The sequence below is a fragment of the Schistosoma haematobium genome, chromosome 7 (assembly GCF_000699445.3).
Source record: "Schistosoma haematobium chromosome 7, whole genome shotgun sequence".
In the NCBI taxonomy this organism is placed as follows: Eukaryota; Metazoa; Platyhelminthes; class Trematoda; order Strigeidida; family Schistosomatidae; genus Schistosoma; species Schistosoma haematobium.
Window position 1 is genome coordinate 9,299,189 of NC_067202.1, and position 21,015 is coordinate 9,320,203.

General features: G+C 31.4%; 1 protein-coding gene across 1 annotated transcript; it reads right to left on the bottom strand.

Annotated features, from left to right (window-relative positions):
* Nucleotides 1-283: 283 nt before the first annotated feature.
* MS3_00009560 (uncharacterized protein) lies at nucleotides 284-19,326 on the bottom strand. Its single transcript, XM_035729686.2, has 3 exons — nucleotides 19,063-19,326; nucleotides 12,545-13,587; nucleotides 284-784 (listed from the first exon to the last, which is right to left on the bottom strand). Exons 1-3 carry the CDS (start codon nucleotides 19,238-19,240, stop codon nucleotides 758-760), a joined length of 1,248 nt encoding a protein of 415 aa, XP_035586222.2. The 5' UTR covers nucleotides 19,241-19,326; the 3' UTR covers nucleotides 284-757.
* Nucleotides 19,327-21,015: the final 1,689 nt, after the last annotated feature.

The window sequence follows — 21,015 nt, forward strand, 5'->3', positions numbered from 1 at the left end:
TGGAATTTTTCGATAAAACTGTGATTGATAGCACCCATTGGAAAGGAACAAATGAATCTGTCTTTTAAATATGTAATAATTTCTATGAGTTGGCATTATCCATCATAAAACTATGTTTACATTAAATTATACGAAAAAGTATGAATATAATATACATTTTTAAGATGTATGAATGACCGGAAGATGCATTCATAAATGATTATTAATATAAAATGGTAGAAAACAAGTCATATTTCCTATTAATTGATATGTTTATTTTTTGTAACGATATACCACGGGTGATGTTTAGTTTTATGTAGTTTCCTCTTCTGCTAGATATTTTGATCAAAAATTCTTTGATTGAACATGTCACTATCTTTGGATTTTCACAAAATAATCGCTTCAAACAAAATTAAATGTCGATTATTATTCACTTTGAAGATTTAAAGTCGTTCTAGTCAGAAGTTCTGTCCAGGAGGGAGCAGTCATGCTAGTGAATAAGACAGTTATAACTGTTGGAAGTAAATGACAGTTTCGCAATATTATTCAGTGATAGAAATTAAAAATGTGAACACCAGAATAGCAAATCAGTGAATTAAAAGTGTTGTGACGCAGATGTTGTCTGAAACTAGTGTACTTGATCTCCGGCAAATCACATTAGCAAACGTCCAAGAAGTTTGAAATGAGAACAGAACGCTAGTCCAGTGTTGTTTAGTTTTCATTAATTGTAGGGATACAATAAGTCCACGACAAAATTTACCTTCAGATTGTCAATATATTAAAATCCTGTGGTCCAAAAAGTTACCTAGGAAAGTAATTGGAGGGTTTTTATTGAACAAATAAATTTTTTCTATGGTATTAATATAAGATTATGAATTATATTTTTCTCCTTAAAATCACATAACTTATTATTAGATGTTTCTAATCCATTTATAATTCGTGATAATTAATAGTTGGAAAATATGGAATGAAATACATAAATCATTAATCCATTGTTTTCCCTTGTTTACCTTACTTGTCATCGTCAACAAAGTATTAAGTTGTATTTCCAATAATAAGTCATTAAATAAATACTAGTGCTTCATTAAATTAACATCCGCGGATTAAGTCGATTATTGCTTACGAGAATAGTCGATATATGTATTTAATTAGCAATCCGAAACTATGCAAATGGAGTCAAACATCAGGCCACCAAAATGGTGAGTCCGTCGTTAACACCATCCGATCTAAATGATATCAAAATGCTGGGCCCCACTAAAACGCTTTGGTAAATTTCTAAAATATGATTTGTTCCTTCAGCGTTCAATGTGTAATAGGTTTTTCAATAATGAATCAAGGTAAATCACCTGTTTAAACTAAAATGTACATTAATGAAACATGTCTAGACATTTAGTGAAACAGTTCAAACAATAATCTTATATATATATATATATATATATATATATATATATATATATAATTTATAGGATTATTGTTTGAACCGTTTCACTAAATTCAATTGGTGTTGTTTACTTGTATCTTCCCATTGTTATTTAGGACTGCAAGTGATCAGTCTCTTGTTGGCATATGTGCATCATGTACGGATTGCCTCGATTTTGCCTGAATTTACAAGCTGAGATGCAGGTACATCCAGCTGACGAGTCCCGAATAGGAGGAAATGCGCGTTCTGGATTCCACTTTTAGCCACTATCTATCTTTGCTTCTTTCACTAAATATCTAGACATGTTTCTATAATGTAGGTTCTAGTTGCAACAGGTGATTTGCATTGATTCACGACTGGAAAATATATTAAAAATTTATCAATCACACTTATTGTGATAACCCCTGCACAATATAGTATGCAACTTTTCTATAGTTTATTTTTAATGCTTGACTAAAATTTTATGGTCTAAACACTACTGTCATTTAACTAAACGTCAATGAAACATGATTGAACGCTAGAGGAACAAACCATATTTTGGTTGAAAATTATTTTAAAAAATATCACAATTAATATTTGAAACGATTTATGGTCTATTCGTATTTAGATATCAGTAGTAAATCAGTTTTATTAAATTTGTATGGTATTCTTTAATGTCTGTCATTTGGAATGGTCTACTGTTAATCATGGAAGAAGAGTTTGTTTCGTTTTCACTTTGTTTCCTTTTCCTATTCTCATATAATCAAATATTTCATAGGTAAGATTGGTGAAATAGGATTTATTTGTTTTTATATAATTTTTTATTTATAATTAAAACCTTCAGTAATAAATTCAGACAAATTAAACAAACATTGACTAGAAAGATTAATTTCCCATGTGAATAACTATTTATGAATTATAAGTATCATTACTAAGGTTTAACTTAATAATTCCGAATAAAATAAGCATTAGATAGATTGTTATAAATTAAAATAATATATTTGTAGATGTTCTAATGACTAGAAACATTAGATTCTCCGGTCTTTCGTGATTCAGTGTAAGCCTCCTTCTTCAAAGAATAAATAACCAAGTTAAATTTTAATCCACGTTTAAATAGTACGACAACAACACAAGGATTATGATGGTGCTGTTTTGTATTATTTAAACTTGGATTAATTTTGATTTGGTTATTTAATGTCTGAAGAAGTGGCTTAAACTAAGTCACGAAACGTCAGAAAATCTGATTTTCCTACTTATTGGGATATTACAAATATATTGATTAACTTATTTATGAATTAGTTCATTATTTCTGTGAACATTATTCTTTTCATATTTTTACATATTTATCTAAACATATATTTTAATTGAAGGTGGATAGCGGCTAGCAGTGGAATCCAGAACTCGTGTTTCGTCCTATTTGGTACTCATCATCTGGGAATATACAAGTAAAACAACACCAAGTGAAATTATATATTTTAATTTTTTTTATAATACTACATTCTTTCAGTAGAGTAGTTTGACTGTACAGCTTTTAAACACAGAAAGATCAACAAGATTTGAAGGATAAAATAAATTCATCAGTCTGTTTCACGGTTTTTTTCTCTGGTGCATACAACTTAAAATGACAATTACTAATATAAATATAATTACCAATAAATGTTTGATATACTTTAGTTTTTTGAAGTTTAGATAAATGTTCAAAAAAGTTATCAAAATCATCATAATTAGAAGAATAGGGATACAAAGTATATGAATAAATATAATAAACATCGATATACAGATTTTGTTATCTTTCTTATACAACATGAACATTGACTTTTATTGAAACCGAGATACAGATCTCACAGTTATATTCTATAGATCAAACAATACATTTACATAAAAAAACATGCAAATAAACTTTTGGTTGTTACAATAATTTGAAGATTTCTTGTTGAGTTTATAGAAATAGTAAACGTGAGCATTTCTGTAGCTCACTGTATGTGAATTGCATAACCTACTACAGGTTGACGTTCTATTTTATTTCATTCAAATGGAGCATTTTAATCGGGCGTTTGAAATTCTTCACAGAATTTTCATTCGTTCATGCTATCGATTATTTATGAATAAATTTACTGCAAAGTTATAATGTTGAAAAATAATGTAAATCTTTAACGAAATTAAAGTAATGAATGTTTTTAACAGCAGTTACAAAACCACGTTCGACATAACACTAAAAGGCAGCTTTACTATCAATAAGGTCTATAAAACCTTTTCACATGTACCCCTTCATAAGGTTTATTATAAAACATAACAATTATGTGATTATAAATTTGAAATACTTCATATACACACAAAACACTCAATAACGGATATTATTCAAAGTTATTTTATTGATCAATGCACATGAATCTAATAAGAACTTAAAAATCATGATTAACTTACTTCTTAATACATATATATACATAAATTGGTTGTTTGGATCTTCCCATCGATGTCTTAGGACAGTAATTTATCAGTCTCTTTTTGGCAAACGTGCAACTGGTGAGGATCGCTTCGATATTGCCGGTAATTTACAAGCATTTTCATAAGCTAACGTCTTGGTGTTTGAAGCGAACGGTACTAGGTTTGAGTTCCGGAGTGAATATCTACTCCATGACGCAGGCACATCCGGCTGATAAGTCCCGAATAACAAGTAGCATAAAATTCCATTATCCACCTTTAACATAAATATGCATTTTTAATATTTGAGATCATGAGTCAATTAAAACTAGAACACCATGGAAAATCTGGATACACTGGACGGCCGTTTCGTTCTGTTATGGGACTTTTCAGTTGTACGCATCCACGATCCCGCCTCACAAGATTCGAACCCAGGACTTATCAGCCTCGCTCAAGAACACTTAACCTCTGGACCACTGAGCTGGCCAGCATCCAATGGTGTTAATGTCTAAATATGTATTCTCAAGTATTTTCCCAAATTATTTATCCTCAAAATCCACCATTATCGTTAACCGATTTACGAACAATAAACCATTTGTAATATATGTAGCATAAGTAGTATTGTTACATTTTATATCAGGATATATAATTAGGTATTTGTGTTGTTGTTGTTGTTTTTGTCGATTGATAGGAGATATTATCCTAATATTTTATTTGTCTATGAACTACATTACATGAAGTTTTGTAAAATTTTACATACCTATGTCTACATTCATTCTATTTGTGTCGGAATGCAAATTAATAAAAGAGAATATTAAGTGTTATTGAATTTATTGCATTATTTTACAGTCATCATTATGAAAATTTTTGTTTAGGCCATCACAATTCAATAGTTTTGAATTTTTACAAACGCTTAATAGCCTAAATGCTTCTGATGTTTGATGTCTCATCACACTTCACAAATTTCCCCTTGGAAGAAACGGCAGGTTTCATATGTGAATATCCTGAACTTCTACCTTTACCAATTCTTGAATTCAAACAACTCCTGTTTCTGTGTTCGAAAAACATACAATTTCAATCCAACAATGTGTTGTACAACCAAGTTGATGGAGTAGCCATGGGTAGCTATTTGGGTCCAATTCTGGCTGACATACTTATGAGGAATCTGGAACAGAAGAAGCTCAAGCACGTAATTGATGAAACTACACTCTACTGTAGATATATTGATGACACATTTCTCGTCTGCAACAATCATAGGCATTCCACGGACCTACTCAATCTGTTTAATAAACCACCCAAGGATATAGATTTTACCATGCAACATGAAGTGGAAGCTAAATCCCATTTCCTAGATATTGTGATCAGACGAACATATGACGGCACATTACAAAGACACATTCACCGCAAAAATACCTGGAGTGGAGTTTATCTCAGTTACTACAGTTTCTGTCCAATGAGTTACAAAAAAGGTATTGTACAAACATTTTTGACAGCGCATGCAAAATTTGCTCAAATGAATGCCTGGAAGATGAGATTGCTCTCATTACAAATTGCCTACGTGAAAATGCATACCCGGAGTAGTTCATTCAGAAATATGCTAAAATCAACCTGCTTCCTATACTTACGCTTCAATGGAGACGAAGTCACTGGAATAATTAATCACGGGATAAATCCCGCGTTGAAAGTGACCTACCCAGCAGCAAAATTGACGACGGTATGGGAAACGAACTGCTCACTCAAACAAACTGAAATCGACAGGTCCTCTTTTCTCAGTACCTCCAACTGCATTTACCAATTCGCATGTGCGTACCAAAGCACATACATCGGAAGAACTGAGAGAAGAGTACATGATCGCATTTCTGAGCGTGTTCCAAAGACATTGAGGCTGCAAGAGACTAGGGTTCTCAACAGTTCAATAGCTAGGCGGCCTGCTTGAGCATCTGGGCTACCTGTTCCTGCCATCTAGATATTTCAACAAGTTATCTATTTTTGTTTGTTTTAATATATCATTATGTTTATTAATCGCATGATCTATTCTTCTGCGTTTCTGAAAAGTGTACAACCTTTCGTTGTCAGAGTCACAAGGAGCTCAATAAGAGACAATGTGGTTGCTGGCAATATACAACGAAAAGAATGTACATTATTCAGATGTTCATTTACTGGACTGCTAACATCTAACTGGCGATCACACAATATTTATCGTCAGGACCGACCAAGAAGAAAGAAACGGAAACTTGTTGAAGTACTTTACGCTGAGAATTCTATATTGTACCAAAAATATAATATTGAATAAAGCTAATAATAATAATAATAATAATAATAATAATAATAGTAATAATTTACTTGACTCCTGGCATACCATCGACATTCCGCATGCTTTTAAAATTATCAGCAGACAAAGAAGTACGGCTGCTCTCCGTTTTGCTGAAGCGATTGTGATAAAAAACTCTAACCTGATCTATTTATTTAAAAAGAGACACTAATAAACCTATTACTACCCTGTTAATTCAATTTTTGGTCATTAGTTTTATTTTGTTAATGCTTAGTTTGTTATATTTCTCTTCCCTTACCGAATTCTTATCTTATGTACATTCAAACGACTCCATCACTCATACATTTCCACTTACTTTATTTTCTTAAATAATGTAAACTCTTCAAATCCTGTTCAATTAATACGTAACCTATCTTACCAGTTTTTTTCAATTCAATGAATCTTATGCAAACCCTTCATTACCTCTAAATTATCACACAATTTATCTTATCTGTCTCTGAACATCACTCAATTATTTCATCAATCATCCCTAATAAATTTTTTTTATTCTAACACCTCTAATGGAGATTTCTAAGTTAAACATAATTAAAAATAGAATCCTAACTTATTTCAGCTTTTATAGAATGTTACAAATATGTTGTTTTCTACATATGAATTATTATCACTTAGATGTCTATGGATCAAGATCTGATTTATTTTATTACAATACAACTTTTTATGTTTCTTTAAATAATGAGGTATTATTCAACACGTGTTTCAAATCAGTTTTAGATCATCTATACTTTGAAAATTCAAAGTGTGAAGATTTTTACATCTAGTAATTACATAGAGACTGTTGTTTATACAAATATTTGAAAATTGTAACTTCCGTAAAACTTATTATACCATCAATTTGTAGTGACGATGAAATTGAGCTTAAAAGTTACCTGTTAATTAATTTAATCATTTTAATATTTGAGATCATGAGTCAATTGAAGCTAGATAAGGAAGCACCGGATGGCTGTTACGAGCACATAGTGTTTCCTTGAATAACCTTTGGTTTCTAATATTTCTCGAGTTATAGTGTGTTAAGCAAGAGAACACGTTAACATAAACAACAGTTTCTGGCTGCAGAGATACATAAAACCTAACCGTGCATTATTTTATGATTCTTCTTACATCGAAATATTCATCCAGTAAATTTAAATCGCTTGTGCATCACCTATGAATGTTTATATCAATAATCACCATCAATACGAATTTACACTAGGCTAAAGCCTATCGTTAAACTTCATTTAGTTTATATAAATTGTTAATGCTTAAATGAATTATGCTAATAAAATAAGACGTTAAATTAAGTGTAAACAGATAACTTGAGCTTAAATTACCGAAATGTTTTTGACGGTAACATAGAGTAACGTCAATATCATCAAATCTAAAGATGAACTGAGGTGAAAATAAGTCCATTTTTCAATATAAAAAAGTAGTTGAATCTCAACATAATTTAATAAAGTTTTTCAGTGAAATATATATAATAATTTTATGATTGCAAATTGCAGTATATTATTCCAATGATAATACTGAAATTGTAACTTAAATTAATAAGTTATTCGATATCAGAAAAGGTTTTATGGATATTATAGTAATTTTAATGGTTGAGATCATGAGTCGATTGAAGCTAGACTACCATGGAAAGTCTGGAAGCACTGGATCGTCGTTTCATTGTACTGTGGGGCTCCTCAGCAATGCTCAGTGACCAGCAGTGAGCAGTGAAGTTAAAACGGGTCCGTTGTGAGATAGTAACTCACTGAAGACAATGGTGGATTAGTCGCTCAGTTTCATGGATTACTTGAAGTAAGACGTTAACGCCGTTTGATGCCGGCCAGCTCAGTTGTGTAGATGTTAAGCGTTCTTGCATGAGACTGGTGGGTCCTCGGTTCAAATCTCGCGAGGCGGGATCGTGAATGCGCACTGCTGAGAAGTCCCATAATAGAACGAAACGGCCGTCCAGTACATCCAGGTTTTCCATGGTGGTCTAGCTTCAATTGACTCATGATCTCAACGATTAAAATAGATGTTCTTTACAAATAGATGTTCAAAAATTAGTCTAGAATTAAACCACTAATCATTAGAGATAAAATCAGTATGAGAATAATTGTACTGAGATGTATAAATCTACCCGTCTTTTCCGTCTTTGGTTAGGTCATATAGTCATATTCGAAATAGGAGAATTGTGTTACGAGTAAATGGAGGTCAAACGCAATTATCGTTGAATAACAATGCTGGTGAGCGGCCTATGCTCCTTCGCGAGGAGTACACAGGGTTAGTAATTAAGTAGGTAACAATCTCCATGGTGAAAGGTAGGCGATTTTATGTTAATTGATAGATAACAATGTTTATATCTAAAACGCTTTATAAGAAGCAATTAGAAGTTATATCAAAAGGCTATCGCTACTATACCCTAATTTGTGCATAAATAATTTATACCCTTGGAAACCGAACACATTTTGATTACAATTAGTGGTGAATGAATTGAAAAGCTTTATTTTAACGAAAATACAGTTATTTGTAGGACAAGTCCAGTTGTAACTGTGAATATTAAAATGTTAAACTTAACGATATATCCAAAAACTTATAAAGTATTTATAAAAGTATTCTTTTATTCATTCATCTCATCTTAAAGATATTTAATGTTCATATTAACTAATTTGTAAATACTTCTTTGAAAGTAATTAGTTGTAATTATTAGGTTGATTTTTTATCATATAGGAAACTACTTTATCTGATGGATAATAATTCACAGGCTTCATGGTTTATTATTATTTTTTATTTTTTTGGTAGTATGTTCGTTCTGTTGACAGTTACATAATAAGATTTTCTTTTCTTGTTAAAATGAAAGCATTATAAGATGACGACTCTGCCTGGAGCCCTTCTGGAGCCACTGCCGGTTTCACGCCCGAATAAAGGTAGAGGGTTGGGCATGGTGTTAGCAACCCCATCCTGTAGAAAACAAACTCGTTAAAAAGAACGCTAACCAGAAAAAACAATTCAAATCATCATAAGATGACGTTTACAAAAGAAATTTTTTGTAACTTATAATTACGTGATTATGAACAATTCTCAGAAGTCTTCTTAACATTCTGTTAATTTTGTTTCATTGTTACTTCTAGCTGTTAACACTGTGTAACTAAGTGTAACGACAATTATTGACTTTTGGAGATGAATTAATGAAAATTTACATTTCTTTTTTCACTTCTAGTTTAGTAAATGAGAAATACTTGTAAAGATTAGTCGTAAAAATATTTGTTCTTTAATGATAGCCAATTTTTAACTGGTAACTAGTCTTTTTTTAATCAGTAAGGAATTAATTTAATTTCTGGTGATATGGATTATTCCATTGTTGATATTTTAATTGAATTTTTATCGGCTTTGGTTGGCATATATACAGCTATATACAAAACAGATATGTGACCGGCAGTGGAAAGATGGATATGTATTTCATCTTATTTTGGAGTCTCCACCAGGATTAATCTGCATCTCTGAATTGATGGACATTTACCATCTGGAATGTTTAACATTTTGTCAAAATATTAATACTGAAATAATCTAAAGCACTAAAAAAAATTAAACTTCATACAAATTGCACAAGTTAACGGTTATCTGCACTCAACAGCTAGGTTAATAAGGTGTTGGAGTTTAAAGCAAAAGTAATAGGTTTATATTCTAAAATGAATATCAACTTTAGGATTCGGGTACATTTAGCTTACACGTCACAAACAGATCGAAACGCGTGTCCTGAACTCTAATGCTAGCTAGCATTTATCTATTCGATATAGACGTAAATCAGTTTTTACACACTTATGCTTCAGAAATATTAAAATCCAAAACGGTACTGAACGCCTAATATGTGCATATTCTTATTTAAACTCACCATAATATAATTTTATTTGAATGTAGTCTTCTTTGTTCGATGAACCATTAAGAACGAGGAAGTTGTAGTCAGTTATGTAGCTTATATTTAAAACGTCTACACGGTTAGAACCTGCTGTTTTATATATAAATGAACCCACAAACTATGTATTTAGCGACTATCACAACGAATGGTAAAGTTAAGAGATATTTGAGGATAAGATAGATATTGCCAACGTTCGCTTCTCAGACTGAGGTGCTCACTGCTTTGAGGCCCCAAAGGTAAAATAAAATACCTCTCCAGTACTTACAAACTTTTACTGATTTTGCAGGGAATAGTGACAAGTGTTTTTTTAAATTAATTTTATCTTTACATATCTACTATGTAGACAGTTAAATTTATTGAATTTTTTTGCTGTAAATGTTTCTTTTTGGGAAATATCTGTGTTTTATTGTAATCGAATTCATGAGTCAATTGAAGCTAGACCACCATGGAAAAGTTGAAAGCACTGGACGGCCATTAAGTTGCGGATGCTCACTGTTGAGTACCACACCACGACGAAATGGCTGTACAGTGCTTTCAAGGTTTCTTATGGTGGTCTAGCTACATTTGACTTATGAATTCAACTATAAAATTACCAAGATCTCCACAAAAACCTTTTTGATAAAATATCTGTGATGAGACTATTATTTATGAACGAGCCAGTCAGAAATGTTTGAAGGTAACGGCGCCAATTTCAGTACCTGATGTTCACGTACAATCAGTTCACAGTAAATTTTAGAGAAAACGTGATGAATGAGCGACTGCAATAAATGGGACTACTAAGAAGTTCCCTTATTTGTGATCGTGGTAATCAAATGACTTGTGGACCTTGTACAGACTACCGTGATGATGATATCTTTCGATGTAATATGTGTTTGAGGAAGAAGTCTGCTACAGTAAGATATTTTTCGCACTATCGAGATTGAGACTAAGGCAAATTATGACAGTTGTTGCCAGCTGGATAATAGAATCACCATTAACACTAGCTGCCACCAGGTACTACAATATATATACGAATGATTGGAGGAAGTACAGATGGCTACATAGTCTCGTTTATGTGCATCGTGGACCAAACAACTGGAGTGCACACAACCAATAGTGAAGCAGTGTGATCAAGGCTGAAATAGTTTTTACCACCTTTTCATGGCTCGAGAGGCCGACTATTATTGAGCCATATGGGTGATTTCCTCTACTGTATGGATTAGGATTTTAGAAGCTCTGCACCTCTTTCTAAGGTTAACACGTTTTTTGAACCATGTAACAGAAGTGTATCCGCCTTAATTCTTTGATTTTGTATATTATATTCTTATTCTATACTGTCTTCTGATTGGCTATTATTTCTCAAGGACACTTAAGTTTCGTTCACAGATCATCTATAAATTATAGTCTAGTCATATCCATTTATTTAGAATTGAGAAGAGACACGAATGGAAAACAGTCAAATAAACTCAGTCAAATAAAATACTTTGTTTTTGTTTTTTTCTTCGTACATTCAATCAAAAATACACATAAATATGTACATATATATATATATATATATATATATATATATATAATTTAGTAAAAATTCTCAGTTTGACATTCGGTAAATAAAGAAGAAACGAATCAAGCGAAGAGATTTATTTTCAATTAGTTACTCATCATGGCTTTGCACTACTATATACATATGATTTAAAATAATAAAATATTACTCATTGAGTGGATACGTTTCGTAATAATTATATAATGATATATCGATTATAAATTGGCAGAAAGAGGATTCATCATAATCAAAGTAATTGTTCGAAAATCCAGCAACTTTAAATGATGATCAATCCTCTTTCTTTTAATTTATAATCGATATATCATTATATAATTATTATGAAACGTATCCACTCGATGAATATTATTTCATTATTATTATAAGTCATATATACAGATTGAAAGATCTTTCCCGTTGATTCATTCCTTCTTTATATATTGTTTAACTACAATGTTGAAAAATCGTTAAAAGTGTCAGAATCTTTATTCTTGCTCTTTTCAAAAGTATATTAATCCAAAATGTCAAGAGGTTTCATTATTATTATGATTATTTACAATATTTTCTTATTTTATAATGAAATATTAAATAAATTATTATTGTTATTATAGGTATTAAACATAATTCTAAATGATACAATTCATTTCTAATCATATAATAATTCATATTGAATGTAATATGAAAATATACCATTACTGATTTTTCAATATTACGCCATAATTTTAATATCACAATAATAATACTATCAAGAAGATATATGATAGTTGTCAAATGATCAATCATTATATAGAAAGTATTAAAGCTTCTATAAGATGATAATCTATTGAAATAATCATCTATTAATATTTTAGTTGTTTGTATTGTAGAACTTCTTCGAACTCGTCGATAAATGAATTGAAGACAATAATGTAATAGAATAATCAGAATAAATAATAATGAACATAAATGTGGTATAATAAATGAAAATAATGGATCTAAATAAATAAGAAATGAATAATAAAATTTAAAATATTCTGATCTTACATTACATGTAATCGTTTCTATCAATGTGATATTATATGTTTGATTCATTAAATTAATTGAATTAATCCAATGAAATTGTCCAAATACCCATAAATAATTACATAATGCAGAGAATATAATTGCAATAAATAAACCTGTACAAATTTTTATACTTAATAAATGTAATTTATATCGATTACGTTCATTCATTATTGATTGGGTATTTTTATTGAATCCATAGTGATTTAATAAATAAATATTATAAACACGTTCAATACCAAATAGAAATAGACACCATTCTTCAAATAATAAAAAAAATGTACCAAACATACGTTTTAAACGACAATTAATATTTAATTTTAATTTAATATTAAAATTATAATAAAATATTAATAAATTTGATATCCATGGTAACAGATCTTCAAATAGTAAATAACCAATTTGTGCAAATGCTAAAATTTCTATTAAAAAACATAAAATATACCATGCAGTTTGTTCAAGATCTGGAATAGTTTGTTCATTAGGAAATGAAGATAAAGATCTATGACAGTAATGGATTGATGTACTAGGTAGTGTTAATTCTTGATTTGATTTCATATCACTCAGATTTGATTCATTCATATTAGAATTGGAATGTTGTTCATAGTTTGTTAAGTGTTGATTTGTATTTAGAAAAAATGATTTATTTATTTCACATGGTTGATTTAACTTGTATTGATCTAAATTTGTTTTTGAATTAATAGATAGATTTTCTGATTTTTCTGGAATTTCTGTTACAGAATCATCAGCATAACTACTATTTCGATGACTTGATAAAACATTCAACTCTATAGTAGTTGGTACTGGAGTGACTATAGATGAAGTTGAGAAACAATGACTATGACATTGAGTCTTGTAATAACAACAACCCCAATTCATTTCAAATTCACAACAGGAATGTGTCGACTTGGATTGAATGATGAACTCTTTTTCATCGTTCGAAATTGTACAACATTTTGATAATATTATAGATTGAAGTATATGTTTTGTTGGAAGAGATTTATCACTTGATCTTGTTATTTCACCTAAAGATATACAATACATTATTAGACAACAAACATTAAGATACATTGGTAATTGAATATAATCTCATTTCAATTAAATTCTTTGATACCACAATCGGTCTTACTATTCAGAAGCTCTAATTATACTGTGACACGCGGTGTCATCTACCACTTTGGAAATAGATTATATATATGTAGGGATCGGAAGTATTGAATATATTATTTTCTAGACTTTGACATTATCTCTAAAATAGTAATCCTCTATTACATTGAATGATGTTCTTATTTCAAAAACATTATGGACAGTAATTAAGGCCTTTGTGCAAAAGTGAAGTAATTCATTTTTGTTTAGGAAATGGTACCAACAATACATTACAAATTCTATTTGGTCTATTGTAAGTGCAAATGATAATAAAGCTTAGCTTGCATTTTATCTAATATTCATAAAGAAGGATTCCGGGTGAAAAAAGTATATGCAACACTTGAACTACAATAATTGTTCATGTTCATACATGCCTCCCCACATATTTCATTGATACGCTCATACTTGTCTCATTTGTATTATGAGTGTGTTCAGAAATCATAAATTGATCATATAATTTTGGTATCTTTAGTTACAATAGAAAATAAATTCATTACACGAGAATAATTCGAAATACTGGTCACTGAAACTAGTGTAACTTCAGCAAATAGACATTTGCCAAATATGTTTTTCCATGTGTGTAAGAAAATTTATGCACCCAATAATCATAATAAATTTAAAATATGATTTGTAATTCCAAGTCGTAAATTGTAAATTATCATAACGAAGACCGAGGAATAATTATATGACGTTAATAATCGAAATAATGAGGCCAACTACCCATGGATTGTTATGTGAACGAAATTAGCTAGTTAAAATAACTGAATCAATCTCATTAAAATAATTGGTAGTATAAGACCAATTAGCTAAAGCTACTGGATCAATTGTAAGTTGATGTTTCAGTTGCTTTCGCAGATTTCTTTTGCAAGCAGAAGCATGAAGAATAAAAAGAGGAACTATGCAGACAATAAGTATGAAGTAAAGAGATTTTTCTTGTGTTAAATCAGGTAAGATGTCATATCATGATTTAGTGAATTGCCTGTCATTTGAAACGTCGCAAACGGTTCCATCTTGAAAGATTTAGAAAACAAATTTCTGAACTTGGTAAATTTTCATCAGTCAAACTCCTAACCACTCTTCATTCGGCCTTGTAAAATCGAATGGCGCCATATTGTTAGAGTCTTGATAACCTCTTGAAAAAGTATTTAGAAACCGTAAAATTTTGAAAATACCTTGAATTACAAGCTTTGTTTAGGGACTTCCAAAGGAAAAGCTCTAGAAGATAACTAAATACATTGTCGCTATCTTGACTGAATAATAATAACCTCAACGTTCCATATACGTCTATAGAAATTCTTTTTTCCATCTGAACCAACGTTTGAGATAAAACCTCACTTGATTCTGTGTTTCGCCCGGGGTGTTAATCCCTCAGTAACAAAACGCGTTGCATATAGGAACTGAATGTGAACACTGGTCATTATTACTACCCCTTTTCATGGAGTAACAGGAAAACTAGCATCTACAAACAGGCGAGAGCTTATTTTTGGTGAAGACTTGAAATACAAAAAACAAAACTGACAATTTCATTTCAATAGACTTCAAAGTTACACAAAACATTACAATAACAGGAACTAGAAGAATCTTATTTACGCTTCTAGCTAAGACAGTATCGCTAACCTTGAGCTGTAATTAACTAGATCAACTGTTTTTTGGCTTTTTTTAAATATTGATTAGACATGTTTATTTTAGGTGTCTTTCACCAGTGTTTTTTTTATTTCAGGCAAGCAGAGTTAAGTTGAAGCTTAAAGGCTAAACATTTCAAAAATACTAAACGAGGTTCATACTGGGATATTAATTCGAAATCTTCAAAGTAGTCATAGTAACCGTTCTGAAATTTGAGTAGAGAGGTCTTTGTTGAAAATACAAAGGGTTTATTTCAACACGTTTCAGAGTAAAGACAACAGCTATCCATGGTGAATAATCGCTAAGCACTAACAAATATTTTATTGCACCTTGTTCTTTGAGTTAGTTGATAACTATGACCAATGGAACTCGAACAAAATTATTGAGTATCAATTCGTTCCAGATGTTAGATAAATCTTCTTGACGAGTTTCAATTAGCAACTAGTCCAGGTTCCTATGTTCCTCCTGATCACCTTTAGCCACGCAAAACGAAAAATAACTACCTCTTTAAAAATAATAGTTGTTTATTCTTCTCATTCATGAAACCGAGAAACAAGGTTCACTTAATAAACATTATGATCAGACTAAACAACAAAGTTTAGGAGATCACGTCATCTTTCAAAAAAAGTTGTTTTTTCTCTAATAATTTCCACATGATTTCGAAAACTTATCGATTTGTCTTATTAATAAAAATTATAATATTATGAAAATATTTTGTGCTTATTTGTTTCATGTTTTTTGTTTTGTTTTCCTAATTTATCATAATAATAACAGAACGTTTTGTTTTTCTTCTCTAAATACGTTTTGTCTGGAAAATACAAACTACAAATAAACCAAAGTTTAAATCGAAATTGCAACAAACGTTTGTGATTTTAAACAATTTTCCCAGTCACGATCATGAAGTGATCTTAGTTAGTCCATCAATAAAAGCCTGGGGGCATGAATCTGCCGTTTCGCCTGGGTATGGTGCTCTTTAGTATTGAGCGTTCACGACGCCGCAAACGGATATCGAATAAAGTGATATTTGTCTCATGAGCGAATGATACAGCAAGATTGTGGATTAACTGAACTTAGACATTAACAGTGTTGAGTACTGGCTCATTGGTTTAAGTGCTCATGCCTGAGACCGAAAAATCTGCGTTTGATCCCCGCTTGGGGCATCGTAGATGCGCAATACTGTGAAGACCAGTACTTGCAGGTTTCCAATGATTGTCTAGCTAAGTTTATTTCGTGATTTCACCTGCGAAAATACTGCGATCTCTAAAAATAACCTGTATCAGCAGTTATTTTAGAGTCACATTGGTTTTTTAAAGTTAGCTAGAGAAAACTAGTGAACTAAAGAAGGTAAGGCACAAATGAGAGCAACATTTTTGTTACAGTATAATTATCAACAACTTTTTTGCTGTAAGTAAGGGTAGAATACGCAGACACACTGTGAATCATTAATAACAGAATAAATATGGACCTTTCTTGATTATTGTTTTCGAATTACGCCTTCTTATGTATAATTAACAGATGTTTATAGAATACTTGGTTAGGCTATTTAATTTTGTTTTCTGTGAGTCCTCACCATAGTAGTGTACTTGACAATACGTGGATTGTTAGTGGTCGAATGATGAAGATAGATTTTGTTTCATCAGTTAATCCACGTGTTTTCTGAAAGAGATAAAACTTGACTAATATTACCGAATGTTTTGAAAACTTGACACAGTACCAATACTGTGCTTTAATGGATGAATATGTTTTTTAGTAAAGTTTAGTCAGATTTTGTATTTACTTGTGAACATCAACTCTGGAATGCAAGTACATCCAGCTTACAAGTCACAGAGAGGACGAAGCGCGAGTTTTGAATTCCACTACTAAATATTTATTTACTAGAATAGGGGTTGTGGAGATTATTAAGTTTTTGATTGAGATCATGAACCGATTGATGTTAGACCATCACAATTCAAAACCTGGAAGCACTGGACGACCGTTTCGTCCTATTGTGGGACTCCTCAGCAGTGCGCACCCACGATCTCGCTCGCGGGATTCGAACCCAGGGCCCTCGGTCTCGCGCGCGAACGCTTAACCAACTGGACCACTGGGCCGGCATCCAATGGTGATAGTTTCTAACATCAACCAATCCACGAAATTGCCTGACCAACTTCCGTTGTACTGAGGTAGATACCTGTCTCTACCCGACAAGGATTAGCTCCACTGGTCACTTGGATTGTCTTACAGTTTTCTAAAACTGTTGTTGATTGAATTTCTCACTTCACCGAAAATTAAAGCGAATGAAGCTTGTAATTTGATTAGTACATTTCAATCAGACAACAGAACATACATAAAGTCGATTAAAATTGTAAACATTGTATACTTAATACGAATAATTTTAGTAATACATTACTATTAGTACAATTTAAGTGAATCCCTCGTTTCGACCTTAAAAGTGTTGGATATTCTTTCAAAAAGACTTGTTTTGTAATATGTGCACCTAATCTTGTATACACCAAAGGTATATTTGTCACTTGAGACGTCTACTGAACGGATCCTGACTTTGATATTGTTTGGAAGTCGTTTTGAGTTCCATATGTTCTCCAACTGTAGGAATTCTGTCCTTGCTTTGCCATTCTTCGCTTTTACATCTACATCGGATCTTCCTTGTTCATCGATTATGCTGTTCAGGTTCGTGAAAGATTCTAACTCTTCCAGAGTTTCTCCATCATGTGTGATTGGATTGGCGTTCTTTGCGTTGTGTCGTAGGATCTTGGTTTTTCTTTTGTGCACGTTGAGACCTACTGACAGAGGCTGCTGTTACACTAGTTGTCTTCATCCCCATTTCCTCGTGTGTAAGGGATAGAAGAACCAGGTCATCCATGAAGTCCAAATCATCTAGTCGCATGCAAGTTGTCCGTCATATTCCGTGCTTTCCGTCAGATGCTTCCGAAAAGCAATAAAGGAATAGAAGTAGATAATCGACTGAATAACGTGACCAGTTTATAGATCTTTCTTGGACTTTGGATACACAAATACAGTGGAATTTAGATTATAAAATGAGACTTTTAATGATATTCCTATCGGCCAACCGCGTAGCCTTGAAGTTCATTAAAAACAAAATAAATACTCCCGTTTCACATTGTCAACAATACCGTTGCTTTTAGGACATAACTTAGTAAATAAAAAGAGGTTAATGAAAGATGGTTAGTGGGTACCAGTGGAACTCAGGATGAGCGTTTCGGCCTATTTGGGACTCGTCGGTTGAATATACCTGCATCGCAGGGTTGATGCTCATTTTGGGACTCGAACCCAGTAGCGTTCGCTCCGAACGCCATGGGCTTATCCACTTAGCCACTGAGTTCTGGTAGCCACTTGCTTGTGCAATGGGGTAAAGTTATATTCAATTGGTGTTGTCTACTCGTATCTTCGCATCGTTATGTAGGACTGCATTTGATGCAGGTACATCCAACTGACGAGTCCTAACTAGGACAAAATGCGTGTCCTGGACTCCACTGCTAACCACTATCCATCTTTGCTTATAAAGCTTGTGACTTCAGGTCATATCGAGGCAGTCCGCATAGGATGCACATATACCAACACGAGACTGATCAGTTGCAGTCCTAAATAACAATTGGAAGATACAAGTAAAACAACACCAAGTGAATAAAAAAGAGGTTAATATTTATTTAAAATCATTACTGATTAATAACTAACATGTTATGAAAATATGAAAATGAAGTATTAATACTTACCATATTTTCGTGATGAACGTCTGAAACTGTTTTTAATTAAACTCTTTGTTAGAGATACAATAACTATGAGAACAATATTTGAAATCATTCCAAAAACTATTAAAATTATTAGAAATTTATGACGTTTTTCGTTCCATGTTGGATTGATCGTTTTAACTGCAATCAAACTATCATTCATAATGTTTCTTTATCAAAACAATGAATATCAGCAACTATTTTCAATGAATATGAAATCTGATATTCAGTAATGGATGTAAAGAGTTTCTGAAATTTCGAAAAGATTTAAATGAGCTATTAAATAAAATCGAATCTGAAATTATTTTATCTACTACTTAAAATTCTTTTAAATAATATGGTTGATTATTTCTGTGAATTTGATAAGGAACTTCAAACATTTATCATTTTTACTCTTTGAAATATTGACCTTATATTATGTCTAACATTTGTTAAAGAGTTTGTTTTTCATTTTGTCGAGAATTCATCGACTAGATATACCTGAGTCCCACTGTTGATAAGCAATCTTGATTGCCGACAATCAGAAAAGGGACTTATACAGAAGATAATGTCAGTAATCACTTTACTGATTGGACAAGTTGTCGTATATCGTTATTTATTAGCTCAGTGTCTTTTAAAACAATCACTTATATGTCTCATCCTCAGTATGAACATCAAAGTTAAGTTCCAAGTGCATTACGATGGTGATTTCCAAAGTGACAGAAACTCGTACACCATATTGAACTCAGATTCATGATCGAAAATACAATCAATAATATCACAATTTTCAGTATACACAACTGGTATTATTATTGTTTTGCCATTATTATTTTATAAATAATAAAGTTTAGTGGACGGTGATACTCAAATGTTTTATCAATAACACGCAATGGAAATTAATTCACTCTACTATTTATCTGTTGATTAAAACTATTAGGATTTCGAAATCTTTGATTTTGAATATACATAACATACACAAAAGAATTTTTAATAAAAGAGTACCTTTGCATTAAACGTTACTTTATATCAACTCTAGATTTTCACAACATGACAGAGACAGCGAATAAATTTTATTATTTCTTTACATTTAGAGATAAACTTCATTATCACTCTCTTTACATCTACTTTTATATACATTTCAATACAGTTATTCATAAGTTTTGTCAATCAACGTTTTGGGACAATTCAGGATTTTTTCATTTACGGACCAGAAATAATAGCACATCTAAATTGTTGTAGTTCATAACACGGATTAACTTTGGCTGAATAACTAGTGAAAACAACTATTTCGTTGCAATATAGGGAACGTCATCAGTGTGAGATTAGGAATCTGTCAATAATGGAGATTGAGATCATCAGTTTTCAAATTGAACAGTTCACACAAGAACGTCATATTAGAAATTTTTCACAAATAACAACTACAAGATTATCCTAGTCATTATTTATAGACATCAACTTTTGTCATAGTTTACTTGATCGTGAAGATATTACAGTAATTTGAGAATGATTTATTTGTTCATTAATTACTTTGTTCGACCAAAACATAAACTTGGATAATTACGTGTAACAATTTATACTCTATAAATAACTAACATATTTGTAATATCCCAATGAGTAGAAAAATTAGGTTTTCTGACGTTTCATGACTCAGTGTAAGCCACTTCTTCAGAGAATAAATAACCAAATTAATATCAATCCAAGTTTAAATAGTACTCTTTTGTTGTAAGCAACTTTTCAACTGTTTACCGGTGGAAATTTGAATGTTTTACCTTATCAGAAACTACTATCATAGCGATATCAATAATAATAATAATCACCTATTAACAGTATTCAGCTTGACCGATTACATAAAATATATGAAACCGTTCGAAAGACTTGCATTACAGTACAAATCTATTGAGAGAGAAAAAAACGATAAACGTCACTTCAAAAGTGTGACAATTTTTGTTCGAACCATAG

Excerpts from the sequence above, each read along its gene's own strand:
- MS3_00009560 (XM_035729686.2), bottom strand. The coding sequence starts at position 19,240 with ATGAATGATAGTTTGATTGCAGTTAAAACGATCAATCCAACATGGAAC. Across the intron at positions 13,588-19,062 it reads ACGTTCATCACGAAAATATG|GTGAAATAACAAGATCAAGT; the intron begins GTAAGTATTAAT and ends GTATATCTTTAG. Across the intron at positions 785-12,544 it reads TAGAAACGATTACATGTAAT|GTAACTTTTTGGACCACAGG; the intron begins GTAAGATCAGAA and ends TTACTTTCCTAG.